At 31.7% G+C, this 26,612-nt stretch overlaps 1 protein-coding gene across 2 annotated transcripts in view; it reads left to right on the plus strand.

Moving 5' to 3' along the window:
- Window positions 1-26,612, plus strand: part of LOC115883232 (rho GTPase-activating protein 26) — a 55,135-nt gene that overhangs the window by 1,558 nt on the left and 26,965 nt on the right. For both annotated transcript variants that reach the window (XM_030901566.1, XM_030901567.1), the window contains exons 2-3: window positions 11,676-11,833; window positions 12,930-13,100. In XM_030901566.1, coding sequence (XP_030757426.1) covers window positions 11,676-11,833; window positions 12,930-13,100 — 329 coding nt within the window. The remainder of the gene's footprint in view (window positions 1-11,675; window positions 11,834-12,929; window positions 13,101-26,612) is intronic.

The following is a 26,612-nucleotide window of genomic DNA, read 5'->3' on the forward strand; positions in this document are numbered from 1 at the left end:
GTTGACCATTGTTTAATAATTTGTTCGACATAAAAAGCTATCACTCTTTTAATTAAAGAATGTAGAACTGGCTGGTACTTTGAATACAAAAACTAAGTAAGTACTTAGTCAAACGTACAGCCTCACTAACCTATTTTAAGAGTCCATTTCACTAGTCCGAAAAAGTAACAAAATAAGCGTTCGGTATTTAACGTTTTATGTAAAGCTGGCTTAAAGCTTCTTCATTTTTACACAAATGAAGAAGTAAATTAAAGATAAAGGATTATACTATATCCGTATTGTAGCACATTTTTAGACAACTTCTTTATTTTTAAGATTTTCATGGTCAAACATCAACAAAATATTCCTTATGTTTGGACTAAATTTTCTCGAAAATAAAGACATAATTTAAAATTCCGTTAGAATACGGAAATGGATTGAAGTTTTGTAATTACAGTGATATATAATTTTTATGGTTTTGTAACAAATTGCTCGCTATTTTATGGCAAATGCTGAAGCTCTGCAAATCTTAATCAAGCCTTAATCAAAGCACGTGTGTTTGGGATTTTGGATGTGGCTTGACACGAAAGGATCTGGCTAAGCCTTAGGCAGATTTCTGAAATATAATATATATTTCCTTTGGCCACACACCCGCTTTACCCGACCACTGAGAGCGACCCGAACAGTACAGCGTAATAGTCTAAGAGCTGGCTACATAAAAAACCCTCGAAAAAACCTTATCATCGTTACATGGCAAATTTTTTGTGTGAAGTATCCTTTTGTGTAGCCATTATGAAATAGTCCTGCCAGCGCGATCCCGGGGCTTAAAGCGGGGGCGGCCAATCGAAAGGGTGAAATTTTGACACTAAAAATATTATAAGATACATGAGTTATAATTGCGAAAATAGCTTTTATTTATTATTAAGAAACGTGGAAAATTGTTGGCAGACATTTTTCTAGTCGCTAAAATGCCGACAGACAACGCGAAAGAGGCATGAAATTTTAAAAGTTATTAAAAAATGAAATTTATTATTATTTTATTAATTATTATAATTTTATTATATTATTATTAAAAAAAAATTATGGCATATTTGCATGCCGATTGGTGAAATGTCATATTTACTGAGGTAAGGGAGCAGGGAAGCGAGGGGCATGTTGAAATTTGTTTGTTTAGGCTTTAAAATGTGTGGTCGCCGCACGGAGAAAAGGGAACTACATTGTACTTATTTATTTCGACGAGACCTTCATATAATCAAGATTGAACTTCACTTCAGGTAAGTTCGTTTAATCTTGTGATTATATTATAAATATATTTTTTTATTATTTCAATAACGATTTTTTTGTATGCCCTTTTGCATACGGCTTTTTTAAATTAATTAACAATAAACATGACATTCCACCAACCGACATGCATGTATGCGATGATTTTCTTTTGTCAAAATTCTATGCCTCTTTCGCGTTGTCTGTCGGCATTTCAGCCACGAGAAAAATGTCTGTCAACAATTTTACACGTTTCCTAATAATAAATAAAAGATATTTGGCAATTATAACTCGTGTACCTTATAATATTTTTAGTGTCAAAATTTCACCCTTTCGATTGGCCGGCCCCGCTTTATGCCCCGGGATCGCGCTGTCAGACATGACTATTTTACAATGGCTACACAAAAAGATACTTCACACAAAAAATTAGCCATGTAACGATGATAAGGTTTTTTATGTAGCTCTCGGTCTACAATAGACGCTTAATAGTATACGATTAGGTACATTAGAATTACATTTTAATTGCATAATGTCTCGTTTGCTTTGTATAGCCAAACATGTTTATTTCCACAGGAACAAAGTTTTTTTGCCAACTTAAAATGACTAGGTATTGCATTACCGTTTCATTTTCATTATAATAATACTTAAACATGGTTTAACCTTCATGGTAAATTAGCCGAAAAATTACTGTTAAATGACTTGTTTAAATAATAACAACTATGAACAATTATTTTCCAAAATTACTCTCACATAAAGTCTGTCCTGTGAGAGGAACTCTGAAGAGCAAGTAGTACCTCTTTCTATCAACTATATTTAAACTAGCGTGTACCAGCGACTTCGTTCGCGTCGAATTAATCATTTGTAATGGTGATGATAAAGCAAAGCAAGAATTTCCATTAACATACAAACTGGATAAAATTTTTTCACATTTATGTCAGCATGAGAAAAAACAATATGGCGATATTATTATATAACTTGGTAATATTTGAGGGGTAGTTTCATCTCGTTGGAATTTGACTTCGAAAAATCCGTTTGCCAAAAATAAGCTTTTTACGTCAAGCAGTTTAAGCAGAATCGTGGTTAAGAAATTACCCAACTTTTTGGAACACCCTGTCTGATTTTTTAAAAAATTTCAAAATATATAAAAAAACCAAATAAATTATGCTTGTCCAAGCGTTTTCTCGAAAGACTAACCGTTTTTTAAATAACAAATATTGTAATATTTGAGAGACGTTTTCACCCTCTTGGAATTTGAGATTCGAGAAACCCCTCCTTATCGAACCTCTACACCCCACAGTCAATCCGTTTGCCAAAATCAGCTTTAAACGTCAAGCAGTTTAAGCAGAATCGTGATTACTCAATGGCCATATTTTATGAAGCACCCTGTATAAATTTCTAAAAAATCTTAAAATATGTAAAACAGCAAAATAAAATATACGTGTTTAAGCGTTTTTTCGGAAACTTGACCGTTTTTTAAATAAAAAATATTGTAATATTTGAGGGGTGGTTTCACCCTCTTGGAACTGGAATTTCGAAAAATCCCTTCTTATCGAACCTCTACACCCTAGAATCAACCTGTATGCCAAAATTGAGCGTCTTACGTTGAGTGGTTTGAGCAAGATCGTGATTAATCAGTAGGTCAGTCACTTAAGGATTTTATATGTAAAAAAAATATATATTAGTATAGTATAGATAAGTGAACAAGTGAACCTTTCATTTTTTGAACCTTTAAAAGTTAAAGCATATTTTAAAAGATTCGGTAAAGGTTAAGTATGAAGATGATTCGCTTAATCGTGTATTTATTTACAGTTTGATCTAGATAGGTAAAAGGTTAAGATATCTATAGTATTGAATTACCAAGGAAAGGTTCGTTCTGTATAATTGGACAATCGACTCCTTAAAATGGGCGAGTTAATGTTTGTTTTTTAATTCATTTAGTTTACAGGGTGTCCCATTTTCGTGTGTTTTACCAAAGAATATTTTAAAAAATTATAATATTCTTTGGTTTTAAAGGGTTTTACTTAGTTTCGGAAGTGTGCAGCTTTTGGATACCACGCTGTCAATTAGCGTTATTGCTATTTCCGATGCACCTGTGCAATAATTTTAAACACGGAAACTAGCGTGGAATAGCCAATAACCAAAATTTGACGTCGAATAAATTATTCGAATTTCTTTATTTGACAAAATTGAATAATTTCTTTTAAAGCGCGTCTCCCGTGATCAAATTGAAATACAAAAGCTTCCAACGGATACAAAACATCTGCTTTTATTATGATTGTTATTGTGACGTTTTAAAGGTCACATACATTCTTCTCTTTTTTTTTTGTTCAGAGATTTTCCATTGATGAAAGCATAACTGTTGAATGTAGCGAGGAACATAAAAGAAAGACCCTTTAAAGGCCTAGAGGAAGCTAATTTCTCACATGGGTACTATTTTTTGAATATTTCATTTATGTAGGCACGTAGCCACGTAGTATTTCTACCGGGTCTACCTTCAAGCGAAATAATTTAGGGTGTTTTAGGGCTATTTTTCTCACGACTATACCGGGTGCGTCCCAAAAGTGGATCACCCCTATAACTTTTTTATTTTTTCAGATAAAAAAACGGGATTTGGTATTTTAGTATATGACATAAATTAGGATTGATTGACGTCTTCAATTGTTTTTGGTCACTTCCTGTTTCACCGGAAATGACAACAACTTTTGATTTTTAAACGGACACTCTGAATGGAATGACATATCATATGTCAGCTTTTGATATTTTCAAACATGGTTTATTTGAAATTGCAACATAACATGCGATTCATAACGACAATTTGACTCAAAATACCAAGAGTGTGGTACCAAATTATTCGTAAAAAAATGATTTTTCCAAATATGCTAATGAGCCACTCTCGTTTCATTTGAAAAAAAATAAATATTTTATACTCTGATTAAAAATACGACTTGGGCATTTTTTAACCGGCCAGGACAAGACACTAAGAACATTAGACGATCCAATCCATTTTTCCAAGGCTCCTTGATTAAAAATTCGTGTTTTTAACAGAGCTATGGCACACTAGATTGAAATTGAAAAAATACGATTTTGTTTTAAGCGAAAATGTCAAATGTTGACATATGATATGTCATTATATTCACAGTGTCATTTTTCTATTGAATAAAGTAACAAAATATCGAGGGTGCCATTTAAAAATCAAAAGTTGTAGTAATTTCCGGTTAAACAGGAAGTGGCCGAAAATAATTGAATACGTCAGTCAATCCTAATTTATGTCATACACTAACATACCAAATCTTGTTTTTTTATCTAAAAAAAGATATAAGGGTGAGCCAATTTTGAGACGCATCCGGTATACAGGGTGCCCTAACACATTGACTCTTATGGGAATTTTCTTTATTACACATTGTTTGAGTAAATGTGCTTTAGAGCAGGGTTAAAATAAAAAAAATCAAGCGATTTTCTTTATTTTAATCATACGACTTAAATAAAAAAAAAATCACTTTTTTTAAAACTTTGTAATAAATCGAAAAATTAAGTACTGTAAACGTTAGAAAAATGTGTCCTAGAAAACTATACAAAATATTTCTGACAGATATAGGGCTTCTAGAAAATTAATGACTTCCAGAGCTTAACTTCGCCAAAATTAACATCGATTGTCCTTCCCCAGCCGTCTTTGACGCCGTTTTTTTTTTCGATCGTATGGTATAAAGGTGCGTATTCATTATCCGAACGAACACATTCTTTGGCTTATACACATTTTTTGGCTTATTTCTATCAAAACGGTTCTGTCCCGCTGGAATTACCGTCCGCCGCACTGTGCGCAAGGTGAAAATATGCTATTACCACAGACTTAACTATGGCCACCGTCTAAAAATACTCTAATTAAAAATTTTTAGACGATGCTTTTGCTATAACCACCTATAACTCTTCTGGGGATGTGGTGCTAGCTCTGTAAGTTAGGTGCTAGATAGTGGCTAGGTGGCTGCAATACAGTGTTAAAGTTTTAAGGGAAATAAAAATAAACCGAAATAATAAATACACTATAACTCTTCTGGGGGTGTGGTGCTAGCTCTGCAAATTGGGTGCTAGGTAGTGCAAGGTGATTGCAATAGAGTGCTAAATTTTTAAGGCAAATACTCAAACGCTAGGGGTTGTGGTGCTAGCTCTGTAAGTTGGGTGCTAGGTAGTGCTAGGTGGGTGCAATACAGTGCTAAAGTTTTAAGGGAAATATGCCACGGGGGGGGGGGGCTAGCGTTACATTAGCCCCTCCCGGTAAAAATGTCCTGTAACTCGCTAGGGGTTGTGGTGCTAGCTATGTAAGTTGGGTGCTAGGTAGTGTTAGGTGGGTGCAATATACAGTGCTAAAATATTAAAAAGTTTGGAGAACTGGGAGGGGCTACTGTAACGGACCCTATCCATTCCATATCCGTTCCGTATTTTTTATTGTATTGACCCTATACGTAAGCTTCCGTTCCGTATCAGTTCCATACTTTTTATTGTACAATTTTTATCATTACGAAAGTTTTATTTTAAAAAATTGTATCTTCTGAAAAAAGTAATAGATTTAATTAAGAGGTGAAAGAATAAATAAATATCAGCAAAATGTTAACAGAGCTGGTACAAATATAAGAACTTGACAACGCTGTTTCCGATACGCTTTAGTCCGTCCCCCAAAAAAATGTATGGAAGGAAAGGATATGGAACGGAAGGGAAACGGAACGGATAGTGTGCATTGTCCTATTCGTTTACATGATATAATATTTTATGTAAACGGAAGGGAGCTGATATGGTAGTATACATAGGTCGAATATAAACCATTATTTCTTCCTCTTTGGTTCCGTAAATATAACAAATATGAGAGCACCCACTCATCTTCCTCTGAAATTTGAATATACATCATCAGGTTCAAGTCATTAGCTTCACTTATAAATTCCGTGTGACATCCTTATTAAGAACGTAGTGTACCCACATAGAGTTGCACTGCCCACTACATATACATTTACGACTATCTTCGCGTTGTTTTATGTTTCAAATTCAAAAATTATTATTCGTTGCGAATAACAAACCAACCTTTCGTCTAGATTATATTAGTTACCGCCTTTGTGTGCGAAAGATATTTTCTCATTATCGAGATAGTATTATTACTATAACCATTTTTTGCTAAGATTAAAGTTCGCGTAATAGTGTATTTTATACATATAACATAAAATTCAGTTCGTGTGACACTTAAAACATCTAAAGTACATCATGGGATTCTAATAAGAACAAGCAACTAAATTAGTAGATGCGGTAGCTGGTGCTTCGGAGTCACTATACAAAGTTCCGAGTCTTTAATAGTTACTAACTTTTGAGGAGTCTATGGAATTACGTATAGTATATTTCGTGATTATACGCCAAACTTTTTAAGAGAAAAAAATTACTGATGAAGGCAGCAAGAACAAATAGGCTAAGAAGTTACCTTAACCATTCACTTTATTAGTTATTTGCTCAAAAAATTTCTTCAATATTATTTCCGGCTATCATCTCAAGGCAGCATCCCGAAAACCTGGCAGTTTTGGGGGAGTTACATTGTTTTATCGATCAAATTCAGGAGAGTCAACGACCCTTGCTTCTTTTACAGATGGTGAGCGAACTATAGTGCACAAATTTAAAGTCTGGAATCTGATTTAAATCTTAAAATATGCACGTTATATATACCGTATGATCGAAAAAAAACGGCGTCCAGTTGGCTGGGAAATGAACATCGATGATATTTCCCATATAAATTTACATATAAAATGACAGCGATCTTCATTCCATAGCCATCGCTGACGCCGTTTTTTCTCGATCATACGGTAGTACGTCCTTCATCATTGAATTTGCTAAACTTAATAACGTTTTGATATTAGCATAGTCTTATGAAATAATGAGCTATTAGTTTTCGATAATTACATAATTGCGATTTCTGACAATTCACCACAATATACCAAAACATTTTACTCTTGCACTGCACGCGCGTTTCGCTAACTTAACGGCTTTTTGTACTTAACAACACCACCATTGACGTCGTAAAATCTGTAAAATTCTTAGGGCTTGTTGTAGACAATTCTCTGAAATGGGACATGCATATCGACGCTTTGTCGAAAAAATCAAGCTCTGCCTGTTTTGCATTAAAATCTGTCGTTAAGGAGCTTAACTTGTCAGTGGCTAGAACTGTTTATTATGCACTTTTTGAGTCGCACCTCAGATATGCCCTTCCATTCTGGGGTACGTGTTGTGCGGCTCAATTTGACCGCATTTTCAAGCTCCAGAAGAGAGCTGTTCGATATTCACTGGGACTAAACAGCAGAACTCATTGCCAGGACTTTTTTAAAAAATTAAAAATATCAACTCTTCCTTCCTTATTTATATTTGAATCCGTTTGCCTAATATGTAAGCATGTATCAGCTTCTCAAGAAAGGCCATCTCACATTTATCCACTCAGGAACGCGGAGCAAGATCTTTATCTACCTACCCCACGCTCAGGGTTAGTTAAAAGTTCAATATTTTGCGTCTAGCCCCAGCAAGGCAACTATTAAGCTTTGGTTAGCGTGGTTATTTGGAGGGTGTTAATTCATTGCTTAGTTGGGTATTTGGTGGGGTTGGTTGGTTTTTACTAATTTATATTTGTTTTTTAGATATTCATTGATTTTCTTTATTTGTTTGTAATAAATTATATAGTGCGCCACAGCTGTTCTGCACCCGCTTTTGTCAAAAACTCTAAGGTGATTGGTCAAGCTTAATAGTTGCCTTGCTGGGGCTAGACCCAAGTGTTCAATATTATACAACTCGAAAAAAAATGCACAATCACCTGCCATTTGAAATCAAATCCAACAACAACATAATTTTCTTCATTTCGCAAAGCATTGAGATCTTATTTTCTAGACAAGGCTTTCTACGCCGTAAATGACTAATATTTTGATAATCGAATTTGATCTTGTAAACACTGGTCTAATATTTGCTATTACTATACTTACTAAATATTTTTGAATCTTATTTTTATTTTTTTATTCTTTGACATTGTAAACATTTATAAATGTTTATTTTACACAATAAGACTGACAATGTAATTTGTATACTTGTTTTGTATTCTCTTTTGTTTGTTTACTTTACCTTTGTCTACAAATTGTAAAAGTTTTTGACAATAAAGGCATTTATTTATTTATTTATTTATTTATTACGAGTAGCATCATCACCAGATTCAGTTAACAGTTAAATTAATAGAATTATAAATCTCAAGCAAAAGCTAAGAGAAACTAATATAAGATCTTACTAATCTTAGCCATTAATACTGTGTTAATATCATCAGAACCATTAAATCGACACTGGAGAAACAATAACTTATAAAAGTCTATTTTGTTAATTTCATAAATCCTTAAATTTAAAATATTTATTTTAGAAATCGGTCATAAAAGAAGATTCGTTTAGTAAAGATTGTTACGCGTCTGCCTTCATATTTTTTGCCTTAAAATATTGTCAAGACAGTGTGACAATATTATGAAATAGTTTCCTGTTCATGGTTCTCAACGCGAGAAAGCAGTCTCAGTTTAATTTATCATTAGTTTTCCTGTTTTTTACACGATAAAAAAAAGATATATATCTTCCTGTTAAAAAAATAAAGGAAGTAAGGAAGTAATAGATAAAAAAGCAATTTTCTCTCTGAATACTATCTGTATTATTAAGATCTATGGTTTTTCATATACTCTGTTAGGTTAGGTTTAATTTTTTTTAAAATTAAAAGCGTATAAAGATGCTGTAATATACAGTATGTCTCCGGATTGTCTTTACAAGAGAAAACACTTTTTTATTATTGAAATTTTGAGGAAAATACATTTTTCACAAAAAAATTGGCTTCCAAAATAATTGAGTTCTATGGTAATATAATTTCGATTTCATTCTTTGGTAGATCGTTATAATTAATTTTGATTAACGTCATATTTTTTAATTTTGTTAAATTATCACAGTTTTTAATAACTATTATCACCCTTTCCTTAACATTGAACTAAATAAAGTTTGTGCTTCTTTAACATTTTAAAACAGCAAATAATATGACGTTAGGATGAAAACGCCTTTTGATTTTTAGGAAAAAATTCATCTACATTTTCTTGTTTTTTTAAATGTTAACGGTCTGGAAATTTGGCAAAGTATAAAAGGGATCAACCATTTTAGAGCAAGCAAATTTTTTTAGAAGAATGCATTTTTCTGAAAATTTTCTGTCAATAACAAAAAAGTTTTTCCTTTTGTAAAGACAATCCGGGGACATACTGTAGAGCTTTTTCGGAAGCCTGAGTCACCTTGATGTGTCCTATTTACCTATTGTGGAGGACAAAATGAAATCACCTACATTTTAAATCCCACTCTGTAAGTTATTCACTGGAACACAGTTTTGCAATTTGACGACTGAGGCTTAAAGCTAAATAAACCATTTTTGGGATAGGGTGGGATATCAAGCTTCCAATTTAACACAAATTGACAATTAAATGGATTTGCTTAAATATTAACTAATTATTAAGGCATCGATTTCGGCAAAAATTTATTATTTTTCAAGTAGAGCAATACGCTTACATACAGGGTGTCCAACTTAAGATGGATACAAGCCAATATCTTGATTGTTTGTTGAGCGATCTTTTTCATTTTTGGCAGGAGGCTGTATGGCTATAAGACGTACATTTTGCCCAGGGTAAGGAATGCAATACCTCATAAACGTACGTTTTAATGGGGTTTGATATTTTTCGAGTCAAGAGTAAACTACCCTTAGGACAGTATTTATTTCAAATCTGATAAATTATATTGAATCCTCCTTACCCAAGATACTTAAGTTCTAATTTTGATAAATATTTATACAGAGTGTCTTATTAAAATAAGACATTTTTATTTTTATTATTTTATTATTTTTTTATTTACAACGGCGACGCCACTGCATAAACAACTGGTTTATTATCAATTATAACCAATTATCAATTATTAATAATCGATTTAAGTTTGCTAATACAAATGAATAAAATGAGTTACAAAATAATTTAAAACCCAGTTTTTAATGGAATCTGAAATATGATTTTTATTCGTTTTATTGAGGAATATTTAAAAAATCCAAATAGTTATTTAAAACAATCACTATTAACTTTGAAAAATATGCTCTAAACAAAGATTTATAAAACTATAACGAACTAAAAGTCAACATCTTCGACCAAACTTAAATCGATTATTAATTGATAATTGGTTATAATTGGTTATTGATAATAAACCAGTTGTTTACCCAGTGACGTGGTAAGTACTTAAAAAAATAATAATAAAAATAAAAATGTCTTATTTTAATAACACACCCTGTATCAATATTTATCAAAATTAGAACTTAAGTATCTTAGGTATGGAGGATTCAATATAATTTATCAGATTTGAAATAAATACTGTCCTAAGGGTAGTTTACTCTTGATTCGAAAAATATCAAACCCCATTAAAACGTACGTCTATGAGGTATCGCATTTCTTACCCTGGGCAAAATGTACGTCTTATAGCCATACAGTCTCCTGCCAAAAATAAAAAAGATCGCTCAATAAACAACCAAGATATTGGCTTGTATCCATCTTAAGGGGGACACCCTGTATATACTCGATTCGAATATTATAATTTGCATGTGTCAGAAAATATCGTGTGTGTTTATTAATAAATTATTAACAGACACATATTTATAAAACGTATACAATAAAATTAAATTTAATTTGGTATAAAACAATACGGTTATTGACCATTGATCATACTAAAAACTCTCAAAATATAAATACAACGGCTGACAATCGATGGTAATTTGAGCGAGGTCAAGCTCTAGATGTCAATCGGCCTTAAGAAGGTTGTATTTTTTATATTGACTAAAAATGATTTTTAAATGATGTAGTTTAAAATTCGGGAAAATAGGCTTTTTTGGAAATAGATTTATTCCCCAGTCGTCTTTGACGCCGTTTTTTTTTCGGTCATATGGTACTAGTTCTAATTATACAGGGTGAGTTTTATATAAGTGGAAATATTTTTAAGGGTAGTATATTCAACCCCTGAAACATGATTGAGTTTTTTTTCGCGAAAAAAAAACTTTGAAAATTTGGAATTTTTTGCAAAAAAATTGTATTTTTTTAGTTTTTAGTTAAAAAACATGATTTCTTGATAATAGAAGAAAAGAAAACCCAGAAAAGATCCGGTGGTTCCCAAAATGTAAGCAAAAAGTATTTTTTTTGGAAATTTTCAAAGTAAAATAACTCGGTTATTTTGGACTTATTTGAAAAACGGTAAAGGGAAAATATGTTTCTTTTATCGAGATCTACCAACCCTGAAAATATTTGCATTTATTTAAGACTCACCCTGTATTGGTACTCTAATCATCTTAGTACAATATGTAGGTTCTTGAAAATAATTTAAATAATTTTTTTCAGAGCTCGGGAATGCCCAAAGGTCGTTCGCCAATTGTTTAAACGGTTTTACTTTCGAATGTATCGGAGGCACACAAACTGACGACGAACAAACTATATGTTCGTCACTGAAGAATTTCAGCGAACTCATCGTGCAAGTCGAAGAAGAAAGAAACAGGATGGTAAAGTATTTATTTCTTTTTTTTAAATATGCCTTAATATCAAAACTAAATGCATTATTATCAAAATTAAATTTAACAAAAGAGATGAAAAAAACAAACTTCTAAGTGAACCAGGGTTGGGTAGGTAGAAAATTTTATATTTTCTACCGTATTTTCTACACGTAGTAAATTAATTTTGTACACCAACTAATTTTCTACATTTTTTACATGTCCAGACGTAGAAAATTAGTTTTGTATATAGTAAGCCTTTTTTTGAGTTTATATTTATTTCAAATATTTTCACAGAATAGAGAGATAGCGCGTGCACACATATTACAGTTTAAAAAATACGCCTTATATACAAAATTAATTTTGTACCTGTTCTACATTTTCTACATTTTTCTAATATTCTACATTTTCTATGCACTTTTCTACATACACGTAGAAAATTAAGTTTCTACGCGTCGTTATCCAACCCTGAAGTGAACGTAAAAAAAACATACCTAGCGCGGTTTATGTCGCAAAAAATGTATATTTCGACACTGTCTGAAGATAGTCTGAAGTCTGAAGTTTGAAAATACCGCGAAATACCGTTAGAGTAATAGTAGTTGCATAAGTTGTGTTGTAAATAGTATAAGTTGTGTGTACAGAGTGAAACAAATAAATTCGTTAAGTATTTTATCGTGAGTTTAAATAGTGGACCCACGGAATCCGTAACAATAGTCTTTATTTAAGATACGTAATCAGTCGTCGAGGTTAAGCAACGGTATGTGCGATCACAATTGTATGGGTGAACAAATCTTTTTGTAGATTTTTTAAACTTTTACTTAAAACATGGCCTTTATTACCTCGTCATATTAAAAAAATAACATTAAAAAGAAATGATAATTGAAAAAATTGCAAATTGTTGGTGGCAAGTTCATTACGCTCTTAAAAATTAACCAAGGTATGTATTGAAATGATCCAAAAAACAAAATGTCTAGGAGACATGGTTCTGACCGAAAAATAATGTTTTAAGAAAATATGCTGACGAAATTATTCCACAGGGTGTTTTAAAGTTAGACTTTTCTTTAGCTAACAATTATATTATTATTGATAACAAAAATATTTGTTTCAGCTTGAAAATGCAAATACGTCAGTCTTGAAGCAGTTGGAAGAATTCAGGAAAAAATACATAGGTGGTGTTAAGAACGAGAAAAAGAAGTTCGATAAACAAACTGCTAAGTTTTGTCAGAATCAGGAAAGATATTTGAATAAAACTACAAAGAATCCGAATACACTTCAAGAGGTAAGTTTTTCTTTTTTGTGTAGTAATAGGTACTTGCTAAAATTGGAAAGTATGATTTAGAGAAATATACTCGGACATGCACAGGGTTTTTCAAAAGACGTGCGCCATCCCTCGAGAGGAGTTCTTCCAAGTACTTTGAGCGTTTCGAATGAAATTTTGAGGGTAAAAGTTAAGGTTTAAGGCTAAAAAAGTGTTGCCATATTCACCAGGGACGTGCATATGTGTTATCACTAGAATATTTTTCTAAAAAAAACATGTACGCCACTGACTTTTTTTCTTTTGTTACCGAAATAGTGTAAGCTGTTTAATGCCGATTAAAAGTTGTCTCTTGATATTTTGTCTATTTCGGCCTCCTTGATGAGATAAACGCAATTTTATTAATTTGCCTTGATCCCAAGTCTAATAGCAACCTTTAAAAAATTGATTATCATTAACTTGAGAAAGTTTTAAATAAGAACTAATTGATTCCTCCTCAAAAAATATGAAAAAAAGTTCCTATAAACATGGGTATGGAAATGCATAGTTTTAGAGTTACAGGATGTTAAAACTTTTTAAAATTAGGTTTTTTGTAATTATCTTAAATACCATAATTTTATTATTCGAAATTGTTGTATGCTGGACTAATAGTAATAATATTTAGTAATAAATTAGGTAAAATAATTAATTTATCAATTTCATTTTATTAATTGTGATTAATAAAATTGCGTTTATCTCATCAATGAGGCCGAATTCGACAAAATATCAAGAGCTAACTTTTAATTGGCATTAAACGTCTTACACAATTTTGATATTAAAAGAAAAAAGTCAGTGGCGCACATATTTTTTTTTTGAAAAATATTCCAGTGATAACCCATATGCACGTCCCTGATGAATTTATCAACACTTTTTTAGCATTAAAATATGTAGCACTTATAGTCATTGTGGTAGAAAATTATAATAAATCGAAAAATTATTCAGACTTTAACACCCTGTAGCTACGAAACAAAGCAGAATCGGACCTATGTTGATATGAAAACTAAATCTTATTTTTACGTGAGGAAACTCCCCACGAGAGATGGCACATGTTTTTTGAGATACCCTGTATAAAAAAGTGTTTTTTTTTATCCAATGACGTGTACCCACTTCTTTGGCCGAGCAGGAATGCAAATAATATTGTGGGTTCCAAACAACTAGAAAGTTCAACAAGTTAACTTTCGATATCGCGACAGTCCTTAATTAAATAAATATCATTTATTTACAATAATGAGACAATCAACGAGTTCACAACGTGATAACGTAAGTATAAACTGCCATGCGATTATTTTTGCAAAAACAATTACGGCTTGATCATTTTAATTAAATTTACTAAAACTCATTTAAATATAACATTATTTAAATTAGGTTTTGATATTTTTATTGGGAAAATAACGGAATTTTGATGTAATAATACCGGGTGCGTTTCAAAAGTGGCTCACCCCTATAACTTTTTTATTTTTTCTGATAAACAAACGAGATTTGGTATCTATACTAATATATAAAATCCTTAAGTGACTGACATACTGATTAATCACGATCCTGCTCAAACCACTCAACGTAAGAAGCTCAATTTTGGCATACAGGTTGATTCTAGGGTGTAGAGGTTCGATAAGAAGGGATTTTTCGAAATTCTAGTTCCAAGAGGGTGAAACCACCCCTCAAATATTACAGTATTTTTTATTTAAAAAACGGTCAAGTTTCCGAAAAAACGCTTAAACATTTTATTTTCTTTTTTTACATATTTTAAGAATTTTTAAAAATGTATACAGGGTGTTTCGAAAAATCTGGTAATTGATTAATCACGATCCTGCTTAAACCGCTTGACGTAAAAAGCTGATTTTTAGAAAATAGATTGGCTTTAAGGTATAGAGGTTCGATAAGAAGGGATTTTTCGAAACTCGAATTCTAAGGGGGCGAAACTATCCCTCAAATATTAAAATATTTTTTATTTAAAAACCGGTGAGTTTTTCGGAAAAACTATTAAACACGTATATTTTATTTTGTTGTTTTACATATTTTAAGATTTTTATAAATTTATACAGGGTGTTTCATAAAATATGACCATTCAGTAATCACGATTCTGCTTAAACTGCTTAACGTTTAAAGCTGATTTTTGGCAAACGAATTGACTGTGGTGTGTAGAGGTTCAATAAGGAGGGGTTTCTCGAAGCTCAAATTCCAAGAGGGTGAAAACGCCCCTCAAATATTACAATATTTGTTATTTAAAAAACGGATAGTCTTTGGGGAAAACGCTTGGACAAGCATAATTTATTTGGTTTTTTACATATTTTGAATTTTTTTAAAAAATGATACAGGGTGTTTCAAAAAGTTGGGTAATTTTTTAACCACGATTTTGCTTAAACTGCTTGACGTAAAAAGCTTGTTTTTGGCAAACGGATTTTTCGAAAGTCATATTCCAACGAGATGAAACTACCGCGCAAATATTACCAAGTTATATAATAATATCGCCATATTGTTTTTTCTCATGCTGACATAAATGTGAGAAAATTTTATCCAGTTTGTATGTTAATGGAAATTCTTGCTTTGCTTTATCATCACCATTACAAATGATTTCGACGCGAACGAAGTCGCTGGTACACGCTAGTTTATTTAATATAATATCTATCTGATAATTATCAAAAACAGTTTCAAAAATTTCTAGCAAGACGGGACGGAAAAATTAGGTATTTGTCGATAACACTTTGCTGTTATTGAATTTATTACAGTTATTCGAAAATGTGTGTAATTTATGGCAAGGATAAGTAGAGCAAAGCCAAGTATTGTGTCGTTTATTTTCGCGTTTATCGTAAATTCACTGTGACATTAGATGTGACGTTGGGTTTATATTGTTCTGGCGCTAAGTTAAAACAGAAATAACAATTATGATGTTCTTTTATTACACTTTTTATATTTCCTAACGATGTATTGTAATATTAAAAGACTCATTGAAGATGTTTTAGTAAAAAATAGAACTTATAGAATCGAGAACAGTGACTACCGCATGATCAAAAAAAAAACGGCGTCGAAGATGGCTGGGGAGAGACAATTTGTGATAATTTTTGCGATGCCAATCTCTAGACGTCATACAGTCTCGCATGATGAAAAAAACCTTGTCAACGATGGCTTTGCAATGAAGATCGTTGAAATTCTACATGTAAAATTAAATGTAGCGATTGACCTTACTAAAATTATCATCGACTGTCAATCCCAGCCGTTTTTTTCGATCATACGGTATCATCATCATCATTTTCAGCTTATTCAATTGTCTCCAATTATGGTGGAGCCTCCCTCACATTTAAATACTGTTACGTTTTTCGTCGGTTCCGTGTGGATAGAAAGTCACAATTTATTTAAACACAATTTATTTACACTAATTAACAAAAACAATAACGATAAAAGGCTTAAAGAACTATTTACAAACGATTTATAACTATTTATCTAGAAAGAATTTATTTTGAATTTAGCGCGACAACTACTGTACTCGTCTATTTATTTCTGTCCTCTTCAGGCTCCAGCCGCCGGCTTTTATACCCATTATACCTACAGCTAAAGATTTCTCGAATAGTCCATAGATCGTTAGGTGCATAGAGAAGGTTTCGAATGTTCTCGTATGTACTACTCCATTCCAGTGGAACTCGATTCTTCTCGAACGTTCGAATGAATCATTACGGTGTCTATTCTTTAATGCGATGTTAAGGTCATCTGGGGGCGGGACATATAGTTGGATTAGGTCGAGTCCACACGGGTCCGCAACAATACTCTCTTTGTAGTCCCATCATTATAGATATTGTTGTAGTTTCCTAATATCATGGTCCCATCTCAGGTTTGGTCTTCTTCTAAGTCTCTTTAATTTTTCGTGGGTACCATGCTGTAGTTTTTGTGGTCCATCTGTTGTCCGTCCTTCTTGCCAGGTGTCCTGCCCACTGTCACTTTTTGAGGGATTTGATTCTGTGGATGACATGGATCTGTGATTATCTGGATCTTTTGTCATATCCACTCTATTCTTTTACGATCTTTATTGGTTATTCCCAGCATATTTTGTTCCATTGAGCGTTGTGCGACCTGCAGTTTCATTATAATGTCCGTTTTAAGTGTCCAGGTTTCGCATGCATAGGTCATGACTGGGAGTACACATTGGTCGAATGTTTTCTTCTTTAGATAAAGTGGCATTCTAGATTTGAATATGATTAAGTTTCTTCCATAAGTACTTCTTGCTAACTTAATTCTTCTGTTGATTTCTGGTAGTAGAGATCCCGAGTTGTATATATTTATATATACCGGGTGTTGCATCGTCGAGCGGGACATAGGAAATCTCATGTAAATTTTAATGGGGTCAATTATTGGCTTCCTTAATTATTTTAGAGAATAATTCTATGTAGGTTTATTGAAGAGCACTAAAACCCACATTCAAAAGAATACCTTTAGATATGTTTGATTAGCCCGTTTACGAGTTATCGCCGATTTCTTTTTAAATATTTCTCCTTTCTTATGGCCCTGTATTTACTTATGAGCACCAGTCAAGGTAAAAGATAACTGTCAAATGAAGTTATCATTTCAGAAATTTATCTATTTAGTGCTTTATTATTGTTATTAAAAACTCATACCTACATCGAAAATATTAGCCATGAATTACACTACCGAAGAAAAAGTATTGATGATTAAATGGTATTATCAAGGCAATAGTTATCAAAAGGTGTCGGACATGTTTGCTGCTCTGTATCCGAATAGACCGATACCTGAAAATCTACAATCGCAAGGAACATCCAGAGATTTGAGACCAAAGGTACCCTAATAAGTAACTGCAGATGTGAAGCAAGGCATGAACAAAGAGAAGATGCAAGAAATGATACCGACTTGGAAGTTTTATTGCGCGTGGAAGAGAACGATGGAAAGATCAGCACAAGGAAACTTGAGGATGAAATAGGAATAGATCACACTAGCAAACACGGATAGGGAATTTTTAAAAAACATACCTATGTTTTAGTGAATGCACGTTTACCTTAAATAATGAACCCAATGTTCAAAATTATCGATATTGGAACAAAGAAAACCAACACAGGTTTATTGAAACAAGGACGCAATATCCACAGAAAGTAAATGTTTGGGCAGGGATATTCGGACACAATATTATCGGGCCATTATGTCTTACGCGAAATTTAAATGCAGAATATTATTTGGAACTACTCGAAAATCATATTTTACCTGCTTTACATGATGCCGCTAGGGAAAATCAGGAAGTTTGGTACCAAATGGATGGCTGCCCGGCACATAGCCAGTACCCTGGCTGTTCGGAAATATTTAGACAATAGTTTTAACGGAAACGTTATTGGCTCTAATCATACAGTAAATTGGCCAGCAAGGTCTCCTGATATTTCGCCAAATGATTTCTTTCTCTGGGGCCATTTAAAAAACAGGATATACAAGGATAAAAAATACCCAAATCTAGACAATGCTATTTCTGCCGAATGCAATACAATTTCATTTTACCAACTAGCGAATGTAAGAAGAGAATTTTATGATCGCCTGGGTTATTGTCTAGCAGTCGATGGAGGAATATTTGAACATCTTAAATCCTAAAGTTCTAACAATTTAATAGTACCTAAATTAATAAGTTATTGAATATTGCTCTAAGATTTCCGATGTAGGAATGAGTTTTCAATAATAATAAAGCACTAAATAGGTAAATTTCTGAAATGACAACTTCATTTGACAGTTATCTTTTACCTTGACTGGTGCTCATAAGTAAATATAGGGCCATAAGAAAGGAGAAATATTTAAAAAGAAATCGGCGATAACTCGTAAACGAGCTAATCAAAAATTTCTAAAGTTATTCTTTTGAATGTGGGTTTTAGTGCTCTTCAATAAACCTAAATAGAATTATTCTCTAAAATAATTAGGGAAGCCAATAATTGACCCCATTTTACATGGGATTTCCTATGTCCCGTCGGACGATTCAACATCCGGTATACGGTATATTCGTATATTATATTATGAAAATATGATTTATGGTAATTATATTTTTAATACTCAAACTGTCTTGAAAATAATTAAAGATCCTTTGACGTATATAAAATATTTCTAGTACTAACATTTGATCTCTTTAAAAAAAGAATTTTCCTACATAAAATGCGTAGAAAAATAAATAAAAAAATATTTTATGACGTATTGAAGCACACGTCCTGTCCAATTTTAGCCGGTATATTATACAGATCAGTTGGTATTTTGTTTATTGTTAGCTCCATATGGAGCGACGATGGTGACGAAGACGGCCTTCAAGCAAGTACGATTTTACTTATTGTTAGAACCACCGCAATGGATTTAAAAAAAACCGATCAGAATTATTACCTACGTTATTTTATTTATTTTTAAAAGTAGAGTTTTTAGAATTTAGATAAGTCGGTATATAATTGCTTATCGGTGCTGATTCAGAGGTTTGTAAATTCAAAAATTTGTGTAATATATAAAAAACGGATGTCAAATGTGCCTTTATCTAAAGACGGTTGAATGCTACGCCAAAGATAAAAATATATTTATCTATTAAAACCCATTTAAAGTATTTTCGTTTTTGTTAATTGATATTAATTGATATTTTCCTTTTTACTTCTGAGAACAGTTATTAACTATAACCCTTGCACATCGTTAAGTGTTTTTTAGCCGACCATACCAATAGGTATGGTAGGCTATATTAAGATTAAGATCGACAAAAAAAAGTTTTTTTAATTTCACTCAAAATGAGTTATTTGGGTCATAAATGACCTAAATACAAAATATTTTCATGGTGTCTGTCTGTCCGTCTGCCTGTCCGTCTGTCTGTAACACGATAACTCAAAAACCGCTAAACCAATTTTAACCAAATTTGGCCCAAAAATAATGTGGCACCCGAGAATCTGGCCATTAGTTTTTGGTGGGGGTGGGGAGTTGGTAAGGGGGTATGGGAGGGGGTTGAAAATTTTAAAAAATCGTAACTCCAAAATTACAGTAGCTAGCGAAACGCGGTTTTCAATTTAAGATTAGGAATAATATTTGCAACAAAATTTGTAATAACATCAAAATCAGTCAAAGTCGCAGTTTTTGAGATCTAAAAAAATTGGAAAAATGCCTTTACTTTGAAACTAAAAGAACTGCCTACCAACTTTTTATTAACATATAGTATGGACGGCTATACGTGCCTCCCGGCGCCAATTTTTTTTTTATTCAAAAAGAAGACAATATGAAGGTTTCTGGCAGTTTTGAATAAAAATTGTTAAAATATATGTGGGACTATTTATTGTTTTTCCTACATCAATTTTTTCACTTTAACGGTGTTTAATTAAGGATGCCTCAGTTTAAAGCAGGGTTGGAAAAAATCATGATTTTTAAAAAAAAAAAAAATCAGATTTATTTGATTTAAATCAGATTTTTTTGATTTAAATCAGATTTCTTTGATTCAAATCAGATTTTTTTGATTTAAATCAGATTTTTTTTATTTGAATTCAAAACAATATTTAAATCGGATTTCCAAATGACTAGGACTTCTTTCCAATTAAAGTCCTATCCTAAATGGCTAAATCTTTATAACTCTGTTCTCTCTGCTAAAATCTTTATAATTCTATGGTGCGTTTGTCATTTTTCCACATCGGTCACCAATATATTTCGCAAAAAAGTTTTTTTCAAACATCTCAAAAGTATTAATTTTTGTCATTTTAACGCCTAGGCATAAAAGTAAAGCACTGTTACGCCTAAGCACAAAAGTACAATAATATATTATTAAACTGATATTAAGTATCAAATTCAATTAGTGTACGAATTGTTGCTCGATTACTGTTTATATTAATTGTAATGTTTGAAATTGATTAAAAAATGGTTTGTTGTTGTTTTAAAAAAAATAGTATGTTCTATTCGGAGTAAAAATGTACTTTTTGTGCTTCCTTGTAACGTCGGAATAGCTTTACGATGATCCTTCAAAGCTACAGCATCATCAAAAAAGTATAATTTTTACTCCTAATAAAACAATACACTGTTGTCTATAAGTCGAGAATGAAATTAGTATTATCTAATGTCAAAGTGTAGAATACTTACTGCAGATCAAAATGTTGGTAAGAATTTGGAAAAATAGAACCGTTTCAAAAAAATATAAAATAACATATATTTCCTGACAACGATTATAGATTCTCGGGAATGAAGATATAGTCTCTATATCAGAAGAACCTAGTTCTGCACTAGATTGCGAATGTATTCGAACAGCGAATTTTTGTCACTTATACATAAATTTTAATTCCTGCGTATAAGCGGTCTAATGGATTCACACGAAATTACTTCAAAAATCTGTCCAACATTTAAATTGGTGAATAAATATTTTTATATAGTTCTATGTTTTATAACATCTACAATTACTTTTCGATTTATTATCTGTTATCTTTTATAGAAATATTTTTTTTATAGTTCTAGGACACATTTTTATCACTTTTACAGTTATTTTTTTTATTTATAATGAAGTTTAAATAAAATTATTTTTTTTATTTAAATCACATGATTAAAATTAAAAAAATCACTTGATTTAAATCACGATTTAAATCATGCCAACCCTGGTTTAAAGCAATGTAACTGTCAAAAAGTCTGCAGTTCGAAAGATTTTTAGAAAGACAAAAAAATAATAGATGCATTTTTATCTTTCAACGCGTCTTATTACACACATACAACTAAACCAAAGTTATTGATGTTGAAAAGAAATAAATAGGTAAACGGAAAACATAGCTAATAACTCAGCTGATCAAGGCGTCTTGTACGATTAATAATTAATCATTCTCGGTTCAAGCAGTCATTTGTCAGCAATGAAATATTTGAAACATACTTTATAGTACTGCTGTCGAGTATCTACCACAGCATTTTTGATCGTGTTATTTTTTAATAAAAAGTTTATTTAAATACATCGCTGTCCCAAAATTACCAGAATTAAGTTTTTAAAAAAAATTCCTGCTTATAAACTAGATAAAATGTACGAAATTTGGTCTGGAATCTGGAATTTTCTGTGAAGTTAAAGGAATATGAAGGTCTTTTAAGTATGAATCTCTTTGATTGTTACACCGCTCGGCTCAAGTCAATTGCCGCCTTTAACAAACAGACACAATCGTAGAAAATATTTGAAATATTTAGAAACTTTAAAATTGGAGGCTTAATGTTTACCTTTCATGTTATTACTTTATAGTTGTGAGGAGTGCATTCTACTATAAACTATAAACGATTTCCATTGTTTGCAGTAAAACATTAGCTTTTTCTTTAAATATTTAGACATAAATAAAAATGGAAAAGTCGTTATGCTGCCTTCGATTGTTTGAAGTAAATTGAATTTACGATTGGAATGTAGGACATATAGCGAGTGTTCTTTAGTCTGATGATAAACTATAATAATTTTATGTATTTTTAACCAATTTTCACACTATAAGTATGTAAGTTTAATAATTGTCATAATTTTCAGCTTATTCAACCAATTCCAATTATGATGTAGGCTCCCTCACATATTTAGATACTCTCTTTGTAGTTGGGTTTATTGGTTGACTTTGCGGGCCCAAGTTATCCCTGCTAATTTTCTAATATCATGGTCCCATCTCAGGTTTTGTCTTCTTCTAGATCTCTTAACTCCTCGCGGGCACCATGCTGTAATTTTTGTGGTCCGTCTGTTGTCTGTCCTTTCCAGATGTCTTGCCCATTGTGACCACTTGAAGGATTTGATTTTGTAGATGACATCTACCTATTACCTGGGTCTTTTGTCGTATCCACTCTATTCTTTTGCGGTCTTTCTTGATTATTCCCAGCATATTTCGTTCCATTGAGCGTTGTGCAACCTGCAGTTTCCTTATAATGTTCGTTTTAAGTGTCCAGGTTTCGCATGCATAAGTCTGGTACACATCGGTCGTTTGTAAACAATAGGGTTTCCGAAACCAGAGCTGTTTATCGGAACCGGGAATTTCGGTACCGCGCCTCTTAGGAACCGAGAGAACCGTTTTTTTCGGTACTGACTAATTTTTGTTCAATGGTGGTGCAGTTCATCAATCAGAAAGCAAGGGATGGTTTTTCAAAGTAAAATTGAGATTTTTAATGAAAATAATATCAAATTATTAAGTAATCAGTCATGAAAAAATTAACATGAACACAAGTAAAGAAAAATGTATAGATAGATAACTTAAATTTCACATCAAACAACATAAACCAACTTAACTGAATTTGAGACAATAGCCCTAAATTATTGAATTAAAAATGCAAATATCTATTAAAACATAACATAATAAATATTATAGGAACTTCAAAAGATAAAAGAAGCAAGAACAATAAGAAATAGCATCATTACTTATTTAGAAGAGTTTGATTTCGACCCCTAGAAAGCATCAAAAGACTTTCTTACGTAACAAAAAAATATTTTTTTAATTATTGTTACCGAGGCCCGGTTCTGTGATGGCCAAAAAGATCTGAACCCCAATTGGTAGTATTAATAATTAGAGTTTCCAGAACCGTACAAAAATATTTTCGTTCAACGATTGTGTTAGTTCGTCAATTAGCAAGCAAGGGATGGTTTTCAAAAGTAAAACCTATAAAAAATTGAGTTCAAATGAAAATAATACCAATTTATTAAGTCATGAGAAAGTAAACACGAACACATATAATGAACACAAGCGTAAAAAAAGATAACACATAGGTAGCTTAAAAATTACATCAAACAACATCAACCAACCTCGAAACCAACTACATTAGAAAAAAACTTAACATTTTCGATTAAAGATGCAAATGCCTATAAAAACGTAACACAAAAAAATATAACTAATACATTCAGCAATATTATACTAAATAATAAAATAACATATTTAAACTTCCATAATTGTTAATAAACTTTATAGAAAATTCAAAATATCTTCAGAAGTAAGAACAGTAAAAGATAGAATTTCTACTTATTTAGAAGAGTTTGATTTCGACCGCTAGAAAGTATCAAAAGTCTTTCGCACGTAACAAAAAATATGTTTTTAATTATTAATACCGAGTCCCGAAAGTACCGAAAGCACCGGGAATTCCCGGTACTTTCGGTACCGGGACTTCCCGGTTCTAAACCCTAGTAAACAACGAACATGAAACATAAACATATTGAATCTATATTAACGCATCGTTATCAGTTCTAAGTTAACACCTTTACTCGATAATTTACTTTTTTTTATCTTTGGTATGTTATGTTCCGATATTTGTTCCTCGCTAAGTCATTTTTGTTTGTTTAGTGTAAACCACATTTTTCATTTAATAATTTTAACTCCAAAGCTATCTAAGCTCAAGATAATATGTACGTATATGTTTCTGGAAACTCGATACTATATAAAATAATCCCGCCCACTGTATAAGCTATTGTATGTCGAAGTTCAATTTTTGTAATGCGAGATTCATGAGTCTATTGAAACGACGTATTTCAAATACACTTAGAAAAATAACTTAGTGACATCAATCGGTAGCTTTAGTCTACTAACTTTTTTTTTAATTTACCGAAATATGTTGGTAGACTGTTAATTGAAAAAAATATAAATATGAGATTGTTATTTTTTTGTGTTAAGGATGATTGCTTCTAATTTTATAGAGTCAGCGATCCATGACAGTATTTTACAAAATGAAAAGTGCCTAGACCTTGAAAAGTTAAATTAAAATATTATGTAAAATATAATGCCGGGTCTAGACCAAGGCGACAAAAAATAAACACGATTTTGAGACAAAAACAAGAAAAACTTGAAGCAAATTGTCCACACCGCAAGTACAAAAGTACAACAAAGTCAAAAGTTTAGTTGTTGCGAATGAGTTTTATTAGCCATGTGTGATTTCACTGGTTTCCTACTGTCAGTAGGATGATGAGTAGGATGGATGGCAGCACACGCCATCCACACTGCGCCGACAACTTGTCGTAAAATATACGAAAACATAGACACTTTGATCTTTACCGACTCGAGACGGGACATTGAAAAGTGTGCGAATTTTGAAACAAAACAAAATTGGGACAAAAATGTCGCAGAAATGTATTAGATTTGTCGCAATTTTGTCGTAAAACATGAATGTTTCTGTCTTGTCGTTGTTTTGTCGGAATTAGGTAGTAGGATAGAGAGAGAGTGGAATGGAATACACTCTAAATGGATCACCAACTCCTATTTAGAGACCAACCAAGAGATTGGTGTGTGACTGATTAGTCTTTCACACAAAGTTGATATTTTTAATAGATTTTGGTGGAAAACTTTTGGTTAAAAGTCCAAATATTATTATAATGGTATGTGTTCATATGGAGATTCAAGCTTTAGACAGCAGAAAACAATTATGTTTAATAAAGATTTTTTAATACAACTGCAGATTTTTTTGTGATAGAAGTTTCTGTTTAAACTAAATAGTTTTTTTTATTATTTTTCAACAAAATATTTATTAAATCACTATCTATTCTTTATAATAATTTGAAAATTAAATAAAATTTTAGATAATTTTTTTTCAGTGTATGTAGTTTGTTGGTTAATTATTGTTTTGTTATGGCCTCATGGAATTTCCACTGTAATAGGTTTTAATACTGCATCCAATTAGACTGGGATTGTTTACTGCACAGCGTATAATGTTATTAAATTTAATTTTATATAATCCATAAATATATTTGCGTACGAATATTATTTGATATTATTTATAAATACATATAAATTATTTTAATTTATTTATTGTACCATATACATTAAAATTTACAGTTGCAGCGGTACAACAGCAAAATAAAACACTAATTCACCGCAATACACCCTCGATATATTTTTATTTTATTTGGTAGAAAATGACATATCATTTGTCAACTTTTACCATTTTTGAAATTAAGCGACAATGTCAAAAGTTGACATATGATATGTCATTCTACTCAAAGTGTCATTCTGTATCGAATAAAGAAGAAAAATACCTACCGAGGGTGCCGTTTAAAAATCAAAAGTTGTAGTCATCTCCTGTAAAACAGGAAGCGAACGAAAACAACTGAATGTCAATCAATCCTAATTTATGTCATATACTAATGTTAGTATATGAACGACGTATATACGTATTTGGTATGTACCAAATCCCGTTTTTTTATCTGCAAAAATAAAAAAGTTATAGAGGTGAGCCAACTTTTGAGACGCACCTGGTATAATAGGTATTTGTTCCATATATGTATGTAAGCTACATATACGTATAAAAATTCCTATCCATAATATATTATTTAAAATGTATTGTCAATATATAAGGCGCATTGATTGAATTATACAGACATCTTTAACACACAGCTTATTTAAATAAGCCAGAATATATTTTTCTTATTACAAATATGTCTACAATATTTTGGTATTGTAATGTTTACTTTGGTATACCGGGAACACCTATTTAAGATAAATTGAACTGATATTTCATCAGTGTGAGATTCAAAATGAAGGAAAGGAAATATTAGCGCAAAACCAAGTCTAATTTTCTCACGAACGGGGATATAGCCAGTATACAATAAAAATA

The sequence above is a fragment of the Sitophilus oryzae genome, unplaced genomic scaffold (assembly GCF_002938485.1).
Source record: "Sitophilus oryzae breed Bouriz unplaced genomic scaffold, Soryzae_2.0 scaffold_1840_pilon_pilon, whole genome shotgun sequence".
Taxonomy (NCBI): domain Eukaryota; kingdom Metazoa; phylum Arthropoda; class Insecta; order Coleoptera; family Curculionidae; genus Sitophilus; species Sitophilus oryzae.